This window comes from Piliocolobus tephrosceles, chromosome 2 (genome assembly GCF_002776525.5).
Source record: "Piliocolobus tephrosceles isolate RC106 chromosome 2, ASM277652v3, whole genome shotgun sequence".
Classification (NCBI taxonomy): domain Eukaryota; kingdom Metazoa; phylum Chordata; class Mammalia; order Primates; family Cercopithecidae; genus Piliocolobus; species Piliocolobus tephrosceles.
Window position 1 is genome coordinate 144031004 of NC_045435.1, and position 18637 is coordinate 144049640.

Below are 18637 nucleotides of genomic sequence, written 5' to 3' on the forward strand. Positions count from 1 at the left end.
ATTTATTTATTTATTTATTTATTTATTTATTTATTTATTTATTTATTGAGACTGAATCTCGTTCTGTCGCCCAGGCTGGAGCGCAGTGGCGCGATTGTGGCTCACGGCAACCCCTGCCTCCTGGGTTCAAGCAATTCTTCTGCCTCAGCCTCCTGAGTAGCTGGGACTACAGGCACGTGCCACCGCGCCTGGCTGATTTTTTGTATTTTTAATAAAGATGGGGTTTCACTATGTTAGCCAGGATGGTCTCAGTCTCCCGACCTTGTGATCCCACCCGCCTCTTCCTCCCAAAGTGCTGGGATTACAGGCGTGAGCCACCACGCCCGGCCTCTCTAGCAATGTTTACTCTTTTCGTCTCTATATTTGCTTCTTCCTCTCGGCCTACAAAACATACACCTAAATTCTTATACTTTAGAGCCCCAAGAGAAAATTTCCTTGATCTCCCTCTAGGGACTTTTGCAGCCTTGTGGCTTTCTTCCTATTCCTTTCTCCAAGTCCTCTTCATTTCCCATCCTCCATCTGTAGACATCCCTCAGAGCACAATTCTTTCCTCCTCCAAACTCCGCAATCTTGTATACTTTACCATCACTCAAACTTTCAAATCTAACGTGGACTACTAAAATCAGTTCCAGCCTCAGTTCCACTGTCAGGCCACCTCAGACTTAATGTGTGCAAAGCTAAACACACGGAAGAATCATAATGCCTACAGCTCACTTTCAAATGGCTCCGCAAAATTAACATATAGAGATAAGAGAGAGACAGAGCAAACATGGTGAAATTTTGCTGAGGAGTCAGGGTGAAGGGTGAGCGCCTGCTGTACCATTCTTTTAACTTTTCCTGTAGCTGTGAAAATGGTCAAACTAAAGCAGCTGGGAAAAACATGTAGGGTCAGAATCAAAGACAGAAATCATTGTCCTTGCCTTTTAGGAAGTTTATAATCTATTTAATTTGTCTAATCTAATCTAATTTAAAAGTAAGTCATGCAGATCTGGGAGTTCAATGACTGATTTAATAATAAACTCAAATATATAATCAAACTGCAAATATTTACTGAAGACCTACTATGTGGCAGCAACATGCTAAGCATTGTATGTGATCAACAAAGCAAATAAAACCTTTTTTTAACCCTGCGGACAGGGTCTATACATCTCTGCCTCCCTCAAGCCAGTTCATCCTCCTGCCTTATTTATTTCTGTTAACGCATCACCAACTTCCCCAACACCCAGAAGAACCTAACTCCTTTTCAAGTCCTCCATATCGAAATCAGTGGCTAAGTCCTACGGATTCTACTGTCTTCTACCTCTCCTTCCTCTCCACTTTGATGGCCACCACTTATACCCCAGACCATCTTGACCTTCCACCTGAACTACTGCAGCAATCTCCAAGTCTCCTGGTTCCCACCGAGTTCCACTCAATCCTTGCTCTGTCTCTATCCAGACAGCCAACTCTATCTGAATGACAGCCCCTACTCAAAAGGGTTTTAATGATTCTCCAGAATCTACAAAATAAAATTTAAAGCCTTAACCTGACACTGAAGAACACAAGCTTTATCTATTACTATTTATTCTCCCACTAATGTTTCTTACTCTCCAGACACAGCTTTTACTCACTTCTGCCCAATAGTGTCCTTTTTCTGTCTTCCCTCTGCTGTCCTGGCTTACACTGTTTCCTATCAGGAATATCCCTTATTCTTCCCCACCCCATTTCTCACCTCCTCCATGAAACCTTCCCAGATCACTAAGTACTCCAGCCACAATCCCTCAAACCCAAGTCAAAGTAATCTCTTACTCCTCTGAAACTTTATAACATATCTGCATTTTATTATTTGCCAAATAGTATTTATATTTCCAAGTACCATTCAAAATCTGAGTGTGCATGTCTTATCATCCTGACTAGATTATGAACTCCTTGAAGGTAGTGCCTTTTCTTTTTTATTTTTTGAGACAGGGTCTCACTCTGTCGCCCAGGCCGGAGTGCAGTGGTGTGATCTCGGCTCACTGCAACCTCTGCCTCCGGGGCTCAAGTGATTCTCCCGCCTCAGCCTCAAGAGTAGCTGGGATTACGGGCGCGCATCACCACGCCTGGCTAATTTTGGTATTTTTGGGAGAGACGAGGTTTCACCACGTTGACCAGGCTGGTCTCAAACTCCTGACCTCAGGTGATCCACCCACCTCAGCCTCCCAAAGTGCTAGGATTATAGGCGTGAGCCACCACGCCCAGCTTGTGGCTTTTCATTTATAACAGGCCCTCAAAGTTTGTGACAGAAATTTAACATCAGTGTTCTTAACAAGAATCCCTAAAAACTGTGAGTGTTGCCCTCTAAGTTATAAGCATTTTTCTCAAAATACTGATTAATATTTTAACAGTGGTATAGCTGTTTATTGTGATAAAATATATATAACATGAAATTTGCCATTTAACCATTTTAAGTGTACAATTTAGTGGCATTAATTACATTCACAATATTGTGCAACCATCACCATTATTTCCAAAATTTTTACCACCTCAAAAAGAAACTCTGTATTCATTAAGAAATAAATCCTCATTCTCCCCTCTTCTCAGTCCCTGAGAACCTCTAATCTACTGTCTGTCCTTACGAGTTTGCCTATTCTAGGTATTTCATATAAGTGGAATCATACACTATTTCTTTTTGGGTCTAGTTTATTTCACTTAGTATAACTTTTTTTTTTTTTTTTTTTGAGACGGGGTCTCACTCTGTTGCCCAGGCTGGAGTGCAGTGGCACGACCTCTGCTCACTGCAAGCTCCGTCTCCCAGGTTCACACCATTCTCCTGCCTCAGCCTCCTGAGTAGCTGGGACTACAGGCGCCCACCACCATGCCCGGCTAATTTTTTGTATTTTTAGTAGAGACGGGGTTTCACGGTGTTGGCCAGGATGGTCTGGATCTCCTGACCTCGTGATCTGCCCGCCACGGCCTCCCAAAGTGCTGGGATTACAGGCGTGAGCCACCGCACCTGGCCCACTTAGTATAACATTTTTAAGGTTTATCCATGTTGTATCCATGCATCAGAACTTCATTCCTTTTTATAGACGAATATTCCATTTTATGTATTAACCACATTTTGTTTACCCACTCATCTGTTGACAGACACTTGGGTTTTTTCCACTTTTTGCCTACTATGAATAATGCTATGAATACTGACATACAAGTATCTGTTTGAGCCTCTGTTTTTAATTACTCAGGGTACATAGCTAGGAGTAAAATTATTGGGTCATACGGTAATTCTGTTTAGCTTTCTGAGGAATAACAATAGTATAGTTTTACAATCCAGATACAGTCTTTTGGTAAACACAACCACCACAAGACTTCCTACTCATTTGAAAGGCAATTCATTTCCAGATAGGTTTCTTTCCTCTCTAATAGGAAAGGACCCCGGTGTTGATCTAATTCCCAACAGCCTGACCCTAGTATGGGTGCTATTTTGATTGTGCTGAAACCCCAGTCTCCTGGTTGTCACAATTTTTCAACACTGCCTCTACATGCATAAGGGTATACACACTGCAATGATGAAAATAAACATCATTCAGATGTTTAAGTCACACTTCTATCCTTAACGCATTTAGTAACATCAGATAAATGAAAGATACTAAAAGGAAGAATACTTTTCAGCACATAAGATACAGGGTTTTGTAAAGGATGACTTCTGCTGAACCTATTTCTTATATCCAAACAACCATTTAAAACATGCTGAACCTGGATGAGGTATGTAACACTCCACCGTTGCAAGAAAAGGATCTCTTTTCATTCTGAACTACAATGAGCAGCCTGGGACTTCTGAACTGACATCTCATTACCATTACCACCAATTGGAGGAGGCAGTGGAATGTCAGAAAAATACAACGTAAATTCACAGAAACTACGTGGAAGTATACAAAGTGCTAACTTGGAGCACCTGTGTGCAATGAGCAGTATCAGAAGAGGTCATCAGGACCATCTTTTGCTTTTTACTCCACAAACCTCTGTATTTGAATTTTTCAAAAACACGTATTCTTGTATAATATAATGGCTTAAAACTATTTAAAATATAGGCAGTGTTAGAAAAAAAAAGCTATCAAAAGAAGGCTAAATGGAAATTCTGTCACATACAGAAAAACTAATATCAGGGCCAGGCACCATGGCTCACGCCTATAATCCCAGGACTCTGGAAGGGCAAAGTGGGTGGACCGCTTGAGGCCAGGAGTTTAAGATCAAGCATGGCCAACAGGTGAAACCCATCTCTACAAAAAAATACAATGAATTAACCAAGTGTAGTGTCGAGCGCCTGTAGTTCCTGCTACTTGGGGGCCTGAGGCAGGAGGATAGCTTGAGCCCGTGCTTGAAGTGTTTAATGACTTTTCAGGCATTTTATCCTAAAATAGCACCCCATCTGAATTTTTAGGTTAAGTCACCACTGAGACATTTACTCATGATACAAATGTATTCATTAAATAAAATCTGAAGTTTAAAGGACTTAAGCAAACTATGCCATTAGTTGTACAGACATACTGTCTACAGACATTCATGTCTACAGGCTAGTTATAACTAGTCAATTTAGCAAAGTTTGAGCCCTGGGCTATAAATAACGGCTGCAAAACTGACTCCAGTGGCCCAGACTTCATCAGCTATCTAAAAGGCATAATTTTACAATCTAAGATCTGGCACGCTTTAGGGAATCATTACAAAGTTAACATTTTTTCCCCTAAAAGAATAGAGCCAAATGATAGGGGAATAAAAGCCTAACTAAAATGAAGAGTGAGTTGGGAAACTATTTTGTGTGCGCGTGCTCACACACACACACACACACAGATAGTTCAGGGATACTAAATTAAGTTCAGAGATACTAAAATTAAGAATTTGATTTCTACGGCAACATAAAGCAGTTTGAAAATACTTACTTAACATTACTTTTGACCAGGTCATTGAACACAATCTGTACTGTGTTCTAAAAAATATCCACCCAACATAATATACAACATTAAGAATTTAATATTATATTTTCATACATTATAATATATTGAACTGCATTTCACATAAGTTGATGCTCAGTAACTTCAAATATTTTTGCCAAGTGCTAAAATTAGTGAACACAAGCAGTGCACCTTCCTTCAAGAGGAGCAATTCTTCTGATTTGCAATAATCAACTTTACTGAGAAGTTACTACATGCCAAGTGCCATATTTTAATAACATGTTTAAAACTACACACTGAATGCTGACTGAAGAAAGGAAGTATAGCAAAGGGTAGAAATATAAGACAGACTAATGAAAACCAATTATTTAACTTATTCAAATCTCATGCTTTCATGCTGAGGGTAATTTTAAACATGTATGCCCTTAATATATCGCTTAATTCATAGATTTTCATCGGATGCTGACTTCAAAAAGTATCACCAAGGCTGGGCATGGTGGCTCACGCTTGTAATCCCAGGACTTTGGGAGGCAGAGGCAGGCGGATGACAAGGTCAGGAGTTCAAGACCAGCCTGGCCAACACGGTGAAACCCCGTCTCTACGCAAAATACAAAAACTAGCTGGGCATGGTGGCACGTGCCTGTAATCCCAGCTACTCAGGAGGCTGAGGCAGGAGAATGCTTGAACCAGGACCCGGGAGGTGGAGGTTGCAGTGAGCTGAGATCACACCACTGCACTCCAGCCTGGGCTACAGAGCGAGACTCCGTCTCAAAAAGAAAATAAATAAATAAACAATCTATATCTCCAATAAAGTACATTAAAATATTAAATAATTAAATCCCAAAAGGTAACAGCACAAAACGTAAAACCAAACTCATTTAAGAGAGCTGAATACTGGGACTACTATATAACATCAAGACAGCACCATTAGTAAGCCAACCAAAAGTAAAAATTTTAATTCACATTACCCAAATGGCCCCACTGGAAAATAAAGTCACCTTTATTGTTAAAAGACAATGTAATAGACATTCTCTTGCAAAATGAAGATGCCTTGTATTTTCTCTGAAATCAGAGATTTTTCTAAAAATTTAGTATTTTGAGCTTTGTCTCCCTAACACCAATCACCCAACAGGCACCCAGTTTGGAGCATCCCCCGACCAGAGGTAATGCCCAAACATTTCACTTAAAGGGGTAACTGGGAGGGTTTCCCAAAGATAAGAAAGTTCCACATGCCTCAGGAGCATAAATGTCTTACACATAAACTCAGTTAAAATGATGTGAAACTTAAGTGTACTTATGCTGTTTTTTAAAATGATTAATCCCATGAAAATCTTCAAATGGTTTATAATTTTAGATTTGATTGTGCTTATTCACAAGAAAGCCATTATATGTTTTAATCAATGTTATCAATAACACACATATAGGAGACCACAATACCGCAGCAGCAATAACTAGACAGCACAGATCTACCTTGGGGAATGTACACGGATTCCACACAAACAACCAAGGGAAGCTACAGGCTTCCATTTGAACCACCACCATCAAAACAATGAGTTAGGCCTAAGTCTTATTGTTTCTCCACTTCTCAACCATCTTCAGAGATTATTGGCCATGAAAGAATTCCCCAGAATGATTAAGTGCTTCAATTATAAACTATAGTTTAAGACCATTTCAAACTCAAAACGACTTTCCTTACAAAACAGGACAAAGTTTCACCGAAAAGCATCCCACACCTAATCACCATTAAGAACGAAAGTGACCAAAATGGCAATAGTTTTGTATTTAATCCACTAATTAGTTTACAAAGTTCACTGTTAATAAATGAAATATTTCATTTAGCTTTTCAACCTGACTACTCCCACGCACTCATCTTAAAAATTGTGTACAGCCACTGAATACTTTGTTGTAGTAACTTCTATTCCTACCAATAAGTTTAGAGTATTTCTGAAATCTCACATCCCTTTCCAACGCTGATCCTGAGAACTAGGTTAAATGTTATACTTAATTTTTAAAGTATGGGAGTTACAGGACCTCCCTTAAATGAATGGCTCTATTCTAATACATAGTTGTAAGTCACCCCTCACTTCACTGTTGATCTAGTAAAGTCATCAAGTCTTCCAGCTTGACTCAACAGTAGCAAAATGGCTTCTCTAAATAAAGTTGCGATCAACAAACCCTTAGAAAGCTGGTTTCAATTTGTTTTGAAACTGAAACACACATATGTACATAATCTGAATAAAGCAAGTGAAAAAAACACCCCCATGAAAGAGTTTAAATTCACAATGTAAACGAAAACCTTTATCAAAGCTAGAAATTGTTTCCTGAATTGCTCTGTCAAAAGTCTAATAAAAAATCTATATGCTACGGAGTGTTTGAAGATCCAATGTTTTAACTCTACATTCTCTTAGCTTAGCAGAGATTGAGTAAGAGATTACTATAGCAAAGCAGTTTTCCAAACCAAAATGCCCTTTGCATCTAAAAGGTTTTACATCATCCTTAATGGCATACCAAAGACCCATGATTAGGCAAGGATACACCTTTAAATTTACTTTAGTTTTGTTTCATATATGTAAAAATCCATTCCAAGTAAATCCATTACTTCTCCTCAACAGTACTGAGCTTGTCAGAGGCTCATCAAAACATTATACTCAGATTAATAAATTTCAGCTGTTACGTGATGTTAGTGCCATAACAAGCATTAGCCAAAGAATAAAAGAAAAAGTATGTAATAAAAAGAAAAACCCAAGACAACGGTTAGAAGAATTTAAAAACGAAAAAAATCTGAAAAGCAACTCACCTGCAGTTAGGTGGAGGATCTAAAGTGATGTCCGCCAGCTCCTTCTGAATTCTGGAGTGGGGGAAATGAGAAAGACAAACACAAGAAACATTAAGGCGTGGAAGCCTCCCACCTGTAATGTGCAGGTCTGCAAATAAACCTGAGCGCGGTCACTGGATTCTACCGGGCAAAGAGGAAACTACACATCAAGAGCTTCAGGTCCCTAGTTTAGGAAAAAACTTCACGGAGGCAGTGAGGCGGCCTGGAATCTCCTGTTCTCATCTACGAAGTTTGACTTCCAAACTTGCCTCGCAAACCAGGGCAGTTCTATTCCTCAGCGTTTTCCATTTAGGACCTAATTTTAAAGTTTCTCACAGGCGGACCGGTTTCCTCAGTCCCTCCCCTGCACCTCCTCTCCCCAGGCCGGAGAGATCACAGCCATCGGTCCGTGGGAAGGACGCCAGCCTCCAGCCTTCCTTGCCCCTTGGGGCCCTTTCACCCCTCAGATGCCCCCATGCCCACCCCGGCAGGGCGCCCCCCACAGGTCAAAGGTCCGAAGCCTCGCCCGACACCAGACCCGCCCGGAGTCCTCAGTGACGACGCCAACATGGCCGCTCCCCACGAGGCCCCTCGGGCCCCAGTGACCTGCCAGCCGTCGCGGGGTGCCCAGGAGGCCCAGACTGCAGGTCGCTCCCTAGCCGCGGGCTGCCACCGCCCGGCCACCCCGCCCCCACCCCGCGCGCGCCCCCGACGGCTCGCGCCTCGCCGGTGAAGTTGCAGGCGGGGGAGGGGAAGAGGGTGCCCGCACGGGGGCTGTTCCACGCCGCCCCAGCTCACCTCTCCCGGCGCCCAGAACCTCGGCCCGAGGCCGCGCGCGAAAGCAGGGCGCAAACACCCCCGCCTGCCCCTCGGGCACCACCGACCCCCAGTGGCCGGCCCGCGGCCGCACAGGTGCACCGGACCCTGCCTCCGCCCGCACGCTCGCCCTGCTCTCGGCCCACCTCCCCGGACCTGCTTTTCCCAGGGCGTCCTCTAACTTCCCGGCGTCTGCCCACTTCCTTCTCCATGGTCCGCTCTCTAGCTCACACTGGGCACAGACCGGGGACCTGCAGTTTTCTCCCTCCGCACCAACCCTCGACTTCACAAAGGGCCCCATCCCCCACTCGTAGGCCGAAGCCACCAGGCAGTTCACACCAAGCCCTGGCCTTTGTCTTTTGCTTACCTAGGCACTTAGAGCATCAATTAATACGACAAAGTTTGGGGCCTCTAAGCTTCTTCACCTTCTAAACGGTGCCTAATTTTATAACCTTTCCTCCTCCTATCATATAAAGCTCGGTGGGGCTATGTTACAACTTAAAAATCTCACTGAGGCAGCACTGTAGTTAAAAAAATTTTAAACACACACACATACACAGAGCAATCTAATTCACAAAGGATGCGTTTCCCTTTCCAAAGGTTTTCTGCGGATAGGAGGACGGGCTAGCTATATGTAATGAGGAATAGATTTTAAGGACGACGACTGGGGGAGGTTCTATAAACCTTCCTGCTGGAGGACATTTCCTGTCCCTACAAATCTGTCAACTTTAGAAATAGGTTTGTTCACAATCTCAATTGACACGTATTTGTGTCCTGCTAAATTCTACTGCTACCAAAAAGCGTTTCATTTCTGAGACATTCATACTCCTGCTGTTTGACTCATGACTGTACATTAGACTCAAAGTTTGGAACATTGGTTTCCTGATTCTTTACCTGCATCTTTTCGAATAACTGTATTTTAAGACCTACACACGTAGGCAAAAATTTCCTCCCCGGAGCACAACGCATATAAAAATACATATTGACTTTGGTCTTCCCTGCCAACCCAACTCCCACTATAAAATAGTCACGAAAAAGGTAGTTGTTTCTTTAATACCTAAGAAGTGTTAATACCAAAAAGCTTTATCAACTTCATCTTGACAGACAGCATTTGCATTTCCAAAAAAACTGGCAAGAGATTTGCAGGACTAACTCATACCTATTTCCAGAGAGTCATTCTTGTTCAGACCATTTGCAATGGGGGGCTTTCCTCTACCCACGGTTTAGAAACCACTTTCCAACATGCAGTTAACAGCCTGTTAGTCTGCCAGTTCAGGCTTCTTTTTCACTCCTCCTCCTGGTCAATGTGCCCCTTCCAATTCTATGGGCAACACCTACCTTCCAAATCAATACACTTCACAGAACAGCCTCTATAGGGTCCCACTAACATCAATTTTCCCCATTCTCTTTCCTGGATACACTGTCCCTCTCCTTTTTTTTTTTTTTTTTTTTTTACCTTTTGCTATTAACCTTAGGTCTGCTTTAACACTAATAGCTACTCTTTCAGCAAGATTATCAAGGAGCTAAATTCATTGCAAAAACAAAACAAAAGCACTGATGTTGATTTATAGGTAAAATTACTATTTGTAGCTTCCCACCTTTCATTTTTCTACACCTACCATCTCTTTTCCAGAACTTCCAGATAAATTTTTAACTTGTTTAAAATAAAAGGACAAAGTACGTCTAGTGAAAAAAAATTCCCCTCTCTGTAATTCACTCACAACAAAAGCAGAGTATTTTCTAGTTGATAACTGTGTCTTTACCCCCAAATATATTCATGTACACCAGGGATATCTAGCAAAATATAAAAATGCAAATTACCAAAAGCAAGTATCCTGGCTTGAGCACGTGAGGCCAAAAAGTGAATGAGGATCAAAGAGCCTAGAGGATTGAGGTGGGGGGCAGTGTTAAGGAAGGGCCTGTCCCAAGTGGGCAAAGTAGATGCAGGTTCCAGGAAAACCGCACAGGGCTAATCAGTGAGGGTCAGTTAGGCCTCCTGAGAAGCTGTACAATCAAACCAAACCTATAAAAATGAGAACAATCTTGCAGAGGCACCTTGCCACTTAAGACCTCCACACTATTTTTAAAAAGTCACTCATTCATCAGCCCATGGTTAGGTCACCAAAACACTGCCAAGTTTTCAAATTACAAGTCAGGCAGAATGACAGAACAAACTCTCAAACCCTGACTTCCAGGCTCACTACTCAGTGGAGAGATCTAAAGTCTCATGTTCCACTTTATTTTAAAAATTTTTAAGAAGGGTATCCCTATCTAACCCATCATTTGGACTTCTTACTATCTTCCTGGTTTGCCACCTTTTTAACAACTGCCTAACTCTGAGAGCAGAAGGATTTATGAAAGGGTGTCTCAGGGCTCTTAGGAATCCATTAAAGATTTTTTAAAGGTTCATGGCGATCAGAGGATATTACTGAAGGATGGCAGGAGTAACAAGTAGCTACCTCTAGAGCCTTAAGAGGAAAAGAATAAAGAAAAAGAGAGACTGCTTAAATTGAAAAAATAAGGCAAAGTAACATTTTCACAGCATGAGGACAGCAAATAGCATGAAAAAAAGACAAGTTTCCCTGAAATTTGGTAAACTGAAGTTTTTAAAGAGAACAAAAGAGAACCACAAAAATAACCTAGAATAACTATTTTATAATCACTTACTGATTCATTCATTTGCCTCAACTCTCAGAAAAATCTCTTTAAATTCCACCAGAAAACACGTCTTCACCTACTCAATTTTGTACCTGCTAATACGAGTTTCTTATTCCTTATGCAATTTGTGAAGGCTCTATTTAAAAAAGATCATCCATGCAACAGGTGAGAAGGTAAAATGGTCACAGAATTCATTTTGATGCAGTTGTCTGGGCTGGTATTAGTAATTAAGAAATGGGATGATGGTCTTGGGGAAGGTTACAGATCGACCATTAGTAGGACAAGAAATCTGAAATCAGATTTGGGGGTCACTAATAAAAGTAATGAAGATTCTTACAAACTTCAGCAAGAAATGCGAGAGGCAAGCCACAACAGCTGCATGTGAGCAATGATTAAAAAAAAAAAAAAAAACAGAAGCAGCAATAGAGAAAATAATTAGGGCTTCCAAGGCCCTTCTTTCATTTTTAATAACACATAAACCATGAGGAGCGTTTAAGCTATCCTCATTGGGAGGCAGACCAAATGCAGCAAGAGGCAGTTCGGAAAATAGGAAGCCTGTGGGAAAAAAAAAAAAAAAAAAGAGTACGGTACCTCTTGGCGCTGGTGGAGAGGAGTTTGGAGTTTTTGCTCATGCTGACTTTACTCTCCTTCTTCTTGGGGGTGTTTGTTTCTTTCTCGGTTTGCTGGTTGGAAGACGAAGATGAGGAGGAGCTGGTGCTGGCCCTCGAATCGTCATCCGACATAGCGAACCCCCCACCCCACCCCGCAAACAGCCCCTGCAGGGGGAGGGAAACAAAACAGAAACACACAAACCATGCAGCCAGTGTAAATAAGGAACTCGGGTGCTGTCAGGAGGGCATTGACCAGGGGCGCACGCGGCCGCCCACCGCCCTCCACTCGCTTTTCAAAGTCTGCAGGCCCATTAAGGCTTTTGCAAATCCGACGCGGCTTGTTTATTTTTGGCCCCAAGTGGGGAACGCTGTGGGAAAACGGTCTGGAGCTAGGAGAGCGGCCCCTCCCTCGCCCCCCGGGGCACTCCGCTGGGCAGGGAGGGAGTAGCCCGGGAGGCGAAGGAGGGCAGGGCGGGGGCGCGGGGCGCCACGGCGGGGCAGGGAGGGAAGGTCCGGCAGCTGGCCAGCCTCGGGGCTGTTTTTGTCCGATTTCCGGGGGTCGTGGGGTGGGGGGCCGGTGGCCCGGGTGAGAGACTGTGGGGCCACGAGAGGAGTTTGGCGAGGTCGGGAAAAGAGGAGGGGCGGGAAGGAGTAAGAGAGGAAGCCGAAACAGGGGGACGGAGGCGGGGAGCGGGTGCCCGGGTGGGGGAAGGGAGAGGCCGGCGGGGGGCAGGGGCGACGAGGCCCGAGGCCCCCCCGCGCCGCGCCCCGACGCCCCTCCCGGCCTGCCTGCCTCTGGGCCGCCCCGCTCAGGGCTGCGCGGCCGGGAGGGGGTCCGGAGCACACGCCCGATCGCCACTCCTGGAGGGGAATAGGGGCTGCGGCGGGGAGTGGGGGGTGTCGGCCTCCGCAGCGAAGAAATAACAATGAGCCCTTCCACCCCGGAGGGGTTAATCCCCGTGAGCCCCCGCCCCTGGGGAAAATGGGGCTCCCCCAACTCCCCCCCACCCCCGCTCCCGGCCCCCTCGGTGGCCAGTGGGGGGCTCTTGGGGCAGCGCTGACAGTTCGAGCCACAATGACCCCCGCCCCCGATGCGGGCGGCCCCCGCACCCCAAGCGGCCCGGGGTCCCTGCCCATCCCCCGCGGGCGGGCCCCGGACCCCTGGGGCTCCCCAGCCCCTCTCCGCGCCCCTCTCCGCTCCCCTCTCCGACCCCGTGCCCGGGGGCCCGGCGGCCCCGGCGGCGCGAGTCGGGGGAGGCGGCGAGGGGTGTCCCCGAGGCCCGGCGGCGCGGCCGGGGGGCGGCGGGCCGCTGGGGGGATCCCCGTACCTCTCTTTGTGTCTGGCTCCTCCGTGCCGCCGCGGCGGCTGCTGCTGCGGCTGCGGCTGGGCCTGGCCACTCGTGTCTCTCTCTCGCTGGGAGAGAAGCGGAAGTGCAGCAACAGCAACTATTAAACAGGCAATGGCTTCCCCCAGCCACACACGCTCGCACACACACCACTCCTCCGCCGCCGCCGCCGCCGCCTCCTCCTCCTCCTCCTCCTCCTCGCCCTCACCCCTCCCCCACCCGGCCCGGTCCCACCCACCCGCGCTCCCCTCCCCCTGCAACACCTCCTGGGGGTGCGCGAGGAAGACCCAGGAGACCCCAGGAAACCGTGCCCCCCCCACACACCCCCACCCCAACGCCTCCTCCGGGCGCACGGGAAGGGGGCGAGGGGTGTGAATTTTCTCTTGAGTGGTTTGGGAACCTGGATTCTGGGCGGGAGAGGGGAAGCCAATGGAGATGGGGGGCGCTGGGAGTGACTGGAACTGGATGGAATAGGGGGGTCACGAGAGAAAGTTCTTTCCAATGAGGGCTTTTGGAAAGGAGAGGGGTAGGGAGGTGGCAAATTGGTGAAAAAGATGGTAATCTGGTGGTGGCAAAGACTTTAGAGAATGCAGCGGGAACTCCACCTAAAAAGCGATTAAAGAGAAAAAAAAATCACACAACAGGGGTTTTCTTTGGACTGACACTTGCTTCTCCTTCTAGCAATTTACCTGCTAGGGGCAGAGGTCAGTTTAGGCACGCCTGTGAGAAAATCCCAAACCAGGAATTTTCTGCTCAGGTCACGCGAGGCACGTGCAGTTTTACAATATTAGATTCTTCCAGTCACTTTTTATAGAAAGTGATGTGGTTTTATAAGAGTGATACAAAGGTTTTGGTGACAGGTAAAACCAACGTGTAACGGGGCTTGCGAATGTGAGAAATCAGTGGGTATAAGCTATATACTACTAAATTAGACTGGATTTAGAATTTTTGGTGTCATTTTACATTAGATACAAGATTTGGTTTTTGGAAATTGGATGGAAAGTTCTGAGGATCGCAGTGCTTTCTTTAGCTACATATAAATGCTATTCAAATAATATTTTTGAAATGATCAGCAGTTCTTCTGAATTGTTCCTTATGTAGCATTTTTGCCAAATTTTTTTTTTAATATTAAGCTGTCAAATTACGATTTAGTTTCTCACCTATTTGTCATTTCAGTTGAAGGGAACTAAAGAGATGTGTGCCATTCAGATACAACAGTGCCACACATACAAGGTCTTGTACATTAAGGAGACAGCCTCAGATTTCCATAGGTCACTCTAAATTATCTCATTCAAACTGACATCATTTTCCGCGGCAACAGTGGCTTCAGTTACTACAGGACAACACAAGATATACGCCCATGGCATATGCAGTAACCAGGAAAACAAGCATTCTCACGACCCAGCCGAACTCCTTCTAACCATCAACCTGAAACTCCAGCTTTATCAAGACTCATAAAGTAATTGTGCGTGCTTCTTGCTCAATCCCTACCAGGAAACCTGTTTCTGCCAGGAGTTGTCATAGAATAAGAAGTTCAAAAGCTGGAAGAAATCTTCAGGGTCATAATTTCAGCCTCCTACTTCCAGACAGAACTATTTCTCCACCGCTGAAATGCATACAGATTTTGAAAAAGTCTCCAGACATAACCTTTCTTAAGTGTTTGGTTCCGGGAGTCCTGGTAGAGTATATAAAAATGATGACATCTCTGCTGTGTATTTGAAAAATTGTTTAAACTTCTGAAAAACCGATTGTATTTTTGTTCTGATGAAAAGATGTAAATTCAGGAGAAAACAATAAGCAGATGAAATAAACTCAGGATGAAGAAAATAATCTAAAAATCATTATTAAAATTGAAATTTCCTCCTATGAAAATTTGGATTTCTGATACTTAAAAATATATATCTACATTATGAATACAACCAGTAAAAAAAAGTCATGTGTTATAAAGACAAGAACTAGCAGAGATCACAGGAAAATGAAAGGCTTGATTTGCTGAAGTGATCAGGACAGTAGCTGAATTTTTTCTTTAATATTTGGTTTGCATAAATTGAATACCAGCTATAATAATAATTCTTTTGAAACAGAACATGATATTTTGTGTTGCATTACTGATGCTTGGGTTGGACTGATTCCTTGTGAAAGAAATCATGAAATCTAACGGCTCCTCCTATGTGGAAAAGTGTTTTCCCAACCACCTGTCTGGAAGGTTTCTGGCCCTCTTTTGTGTACCATTCCCTCTAATCTCCAATACCAGCTAGCTTAGTTTAGTGCTTTATGGTTTTGGCATGACCTGATGAGAGGGAATAAAAACTTCAAAATGTTTAGAAAAGAATCCAGCCCTCTCAAAAGACTAATCTTTATGTCAAATTATTTTTAAGACCTGTATACAACTGTCTTAGAGGAAAAAAATTCGTACACAACTTTCTGTCTCTCCTTGTTATTAACTACAAGGCCTAGAAAGCTAAATTGACCTCCCTGAGCCTCAGTTCCCTCATCCATAAAAGGCAGGAATACCTGTGCTCTACTGACTGGCAGGGTCAAATGTGGATCTGTAAAGAAGGTGATTTATTAGCTGTTATGCAAAGTAAATTATTAATAATTCCACTCGAGTGGAATTTTCTTAGAACATGGGTTTGGGGTTTTGTTGTTGTTGTTGCTTTTATGTTTTTTTTTGTTTGTTTGCTTGTCACCAGGGTAGAAAAGAAGACATGGGATTTTTATAACTTAAAATTGGTGAAAATATAAGAAACCTTCCAGGAGAAACATACAGTCAAGGAATCACAGGATTTTATGCCTAGAAGGGGTCTAAGATATCTTCTAGTTCATACTCTTCATGTTACAGATAAAGAAATCAAGGCAAAGAAAGTTGGTATGTCGGCCGGGCGCGGTGGCTCATGCCTGTAATCCCAGCGCTTTGAGAGGCCGAAGCAGGTGGAGCACAAGGTCAGGAAATCCAGATCATCCTGGCCAAGATGGTGAAACCCCGTCTCTACTAAAAATACAAAAATTATCTGGGCTTGATGGCGCATGCCTGGAATCCCAGCTACTCGGGAAGCTGAAGCAAGAGAATCTCTTGAACCAGCGAGACTTGATCGGAGGTTACAGTGAGCCACTGCACTCCAGCCTGACTACAGAGCGAGACTCCGTCTCAAAAAAAAAAAAGAAAAGAAAAGAAAGCCAGAAAGCCGGTATGTCTTATCCAAGGTCATGCAATAAATTGGTGGCAAAATTGTTGTTATGACCCATGCTATCCACAGATGATCTTGTCAGTTCTGGCAATATTGGAGAGGGAGAAGAGCCTCAATTACATTGCAGAAAAATATATTAAATATAAAAGGGCTGGGTATAGAGGCTCACGCCTGTAATTCCAGCACTTTGGGAGGCCAAGGCAGGCAGATTGCTTGAGCCCAGGAGTTCAAGACCAGCCTGGGCAACATGGCAAGACCCTGTCTCCACAAAAAATGCAAAAATTAGCCAGGCCTGGTGGCTCATGCCTGTGGTCCCAGATACTTGGGAGGTTGAGGTGGGAGAATCACCTGAGCCCCAGAGGTTGAGGCTGCAGTGAGCTGTGATTGTGCCACTGCACTCCAACCTGGGTGGTGGGAGTGAGACCCTGTCTCAAAATAAGTAAAGAAATTAAATATAATATTCTCTGATAATATTTTCGAGAATATATTAACAATCAAGACAGTTGGGAAAGTGGGAACATGGAAGCAAGCTAAGGGAATCACTAAATTTGTAACATTTGCTTGAACTAATGACTGCTATTGAAGTTCCCCACCCCCACCCTCATCCTAAGAATCATCCCATTATTTATTTATTTTGCCTGTGTGGTTATCTTTTAAATAGATAATATATTTTCGTGCTATATTATTCTAAAGAAACCAGAGGGCCGGGCATGGTGGCTCAAGCCTGTAATCCCAGCACTTTGGGAGGCCGAGAGGGGCGGATCACGAGGTCAGGAGATCGAGACCATCCTGGCTAACATGGTGAAACCCCATCTTTACTAAAAATACAAAAAACTAGCCGGGCGAGGTAGCGGGCGCCTGTAGTCCCAGCTACTCTGGAGGCTGAGGCAGGAGAATGGCGGGAACCCGAGAGGCGGAGCTTGCAGTGAGCCGAGATCAGGCCACTGCACTCCAGCCTGGGCGACAGAGCAAGACTCCGTCTCAAAACCCCCATAAAAAAAAAAAAAAAAAAAAAAAAAAAAAGAAAGAAAGAAACCAGAGAATATGCCATGAAAATATCTTTCTGCCCCTTCCCCCAACCCTCATTTCCTTTGGAGAAAGCAGTTTTCTGTCGTAGTCTATGCATGCGTAAGCAAATGCATAAATATGCATTGAATGCTTTGATAGTAATGCTCAATTTACTATCAATTTTACTCAATTAACTCAATTTTAAAAAGCACATCCAGTCACGGAAGCCCAAGTAGTATTACACTGTGACATCTTGTGGACTTTGAGAAACTGGGCTCCAATTTTTATTAGTACCTATTCCTGGTTTTCAGAATGACCCAACTCTCCTTCAAGTCATCTTTAGAGTATCAAGTACATTTAAGTAGAAGCACTTGAAGATCAAGGTGCTAGTTGATCCCTAGGAGGTGAAATATTACAATTGAAAGGAGGAGACTTGGTTTAAGTTTTTGACTTGTTGCTTACGCTGAAATTCAAGTATTTCATAAAGATTCTCTTTGGCTGGTTTCACGTCCAAAGAATTATCAAGCAAGTTAACTTTTGTTAATATAGTTTTTTAGCTTACCTTATGGCAGAATAGAAAGGATTTTCTTTGGCAGGCTTGGTGGCTCAGGCTGATAATCCCAGCACTTTGAGAGGCTGAGGTGGGTGGATCACCTGAGGTCAGGAGTTTGAGACCACCCTGGCCAACATGGTGAAACCCTGTCTCTACTAAAAATACAAAAGTTAGCTGGGTATGGTGGTACATGCCTGTAATCCCAGCTACTCAGGAGGCTGAGGCAGGAGAATCTCTTGAACCCGGGCGACAGAGGTTGCAGTGAGCAGAGATCATGCCATTGCACTCCAGCCTTGGTGACAGAGTGAGACTCCATCAGAAAAAAAAAAAAAAGAAAAGAAAGAAAAGATTTCCTTTTTCCATCCAAAGGAAAAAATCTTGTATTTGCAACTTATAAAGAATTTATATAAAGCCTTTCTGGGAAAAATGGACTCACTGGATTTCAGTCGGCGTGTTTCATTTTGTAATTCTCCTTTGGCTGAAAAATCTATTCCTTGTAAGAAAGATAAGGAAAGTTCAAAAAGAAGGGTCGATTCCATAAAGATGAATGTGATCTGGGGCATTTACCTTCAATTTGGGTCATTTTTCCATAGGCCTTTAAAAAAAAATAGCACTGATCCCATTGAAGGACCCTAAGTGCTATCATACTTTATTGGCCTGAATATTGCTATCACAGGAAGGTAGGACAGAGCTAAATTATTTTTTTCTACCACATGGAGGCATTGAACAACCATG

General features: G+C 44.0%; 1 protein-coding gene across 2 annotated transcripts in view; it reads right to left on the reverse strand.

The window, feature by feature from the left end:
• UBE2E1 (ubiquitin conjugating enzyme E2 E1) overlaps nucleotides 1-13329 on the reverse strand; it is a 90686-nt gene extending 77357 nt beyond the window's left edge. For both annotated transcript variants that reach the window (XM_023207303.1, XM_023207302.1), the window contains exons 1-3: nucleotides 13136-13329; nucleotides 11788-11972; nucleotides 7705-7755 (exon numbers count right to left, since the gene is read on the reverse strand). In XM_023207303.1, coding sequence (XP_023063071.1) covers nucleotides 7705-7755; nucleotides 11788-11939 — 203 coding nt within the window. In that variant the 5' untranslated portion in view covers nucleotides 11940-11972; nucleotides 13136-13329. The remainder of the gene's footprint in view (nucleotides 1-7704; nucleotides 7756-11787; nucleotides 11973-13135) is intronic.
• Between the last annotated feature and the right edge of the window lie 5308 nt (nucleotides 13330-18637).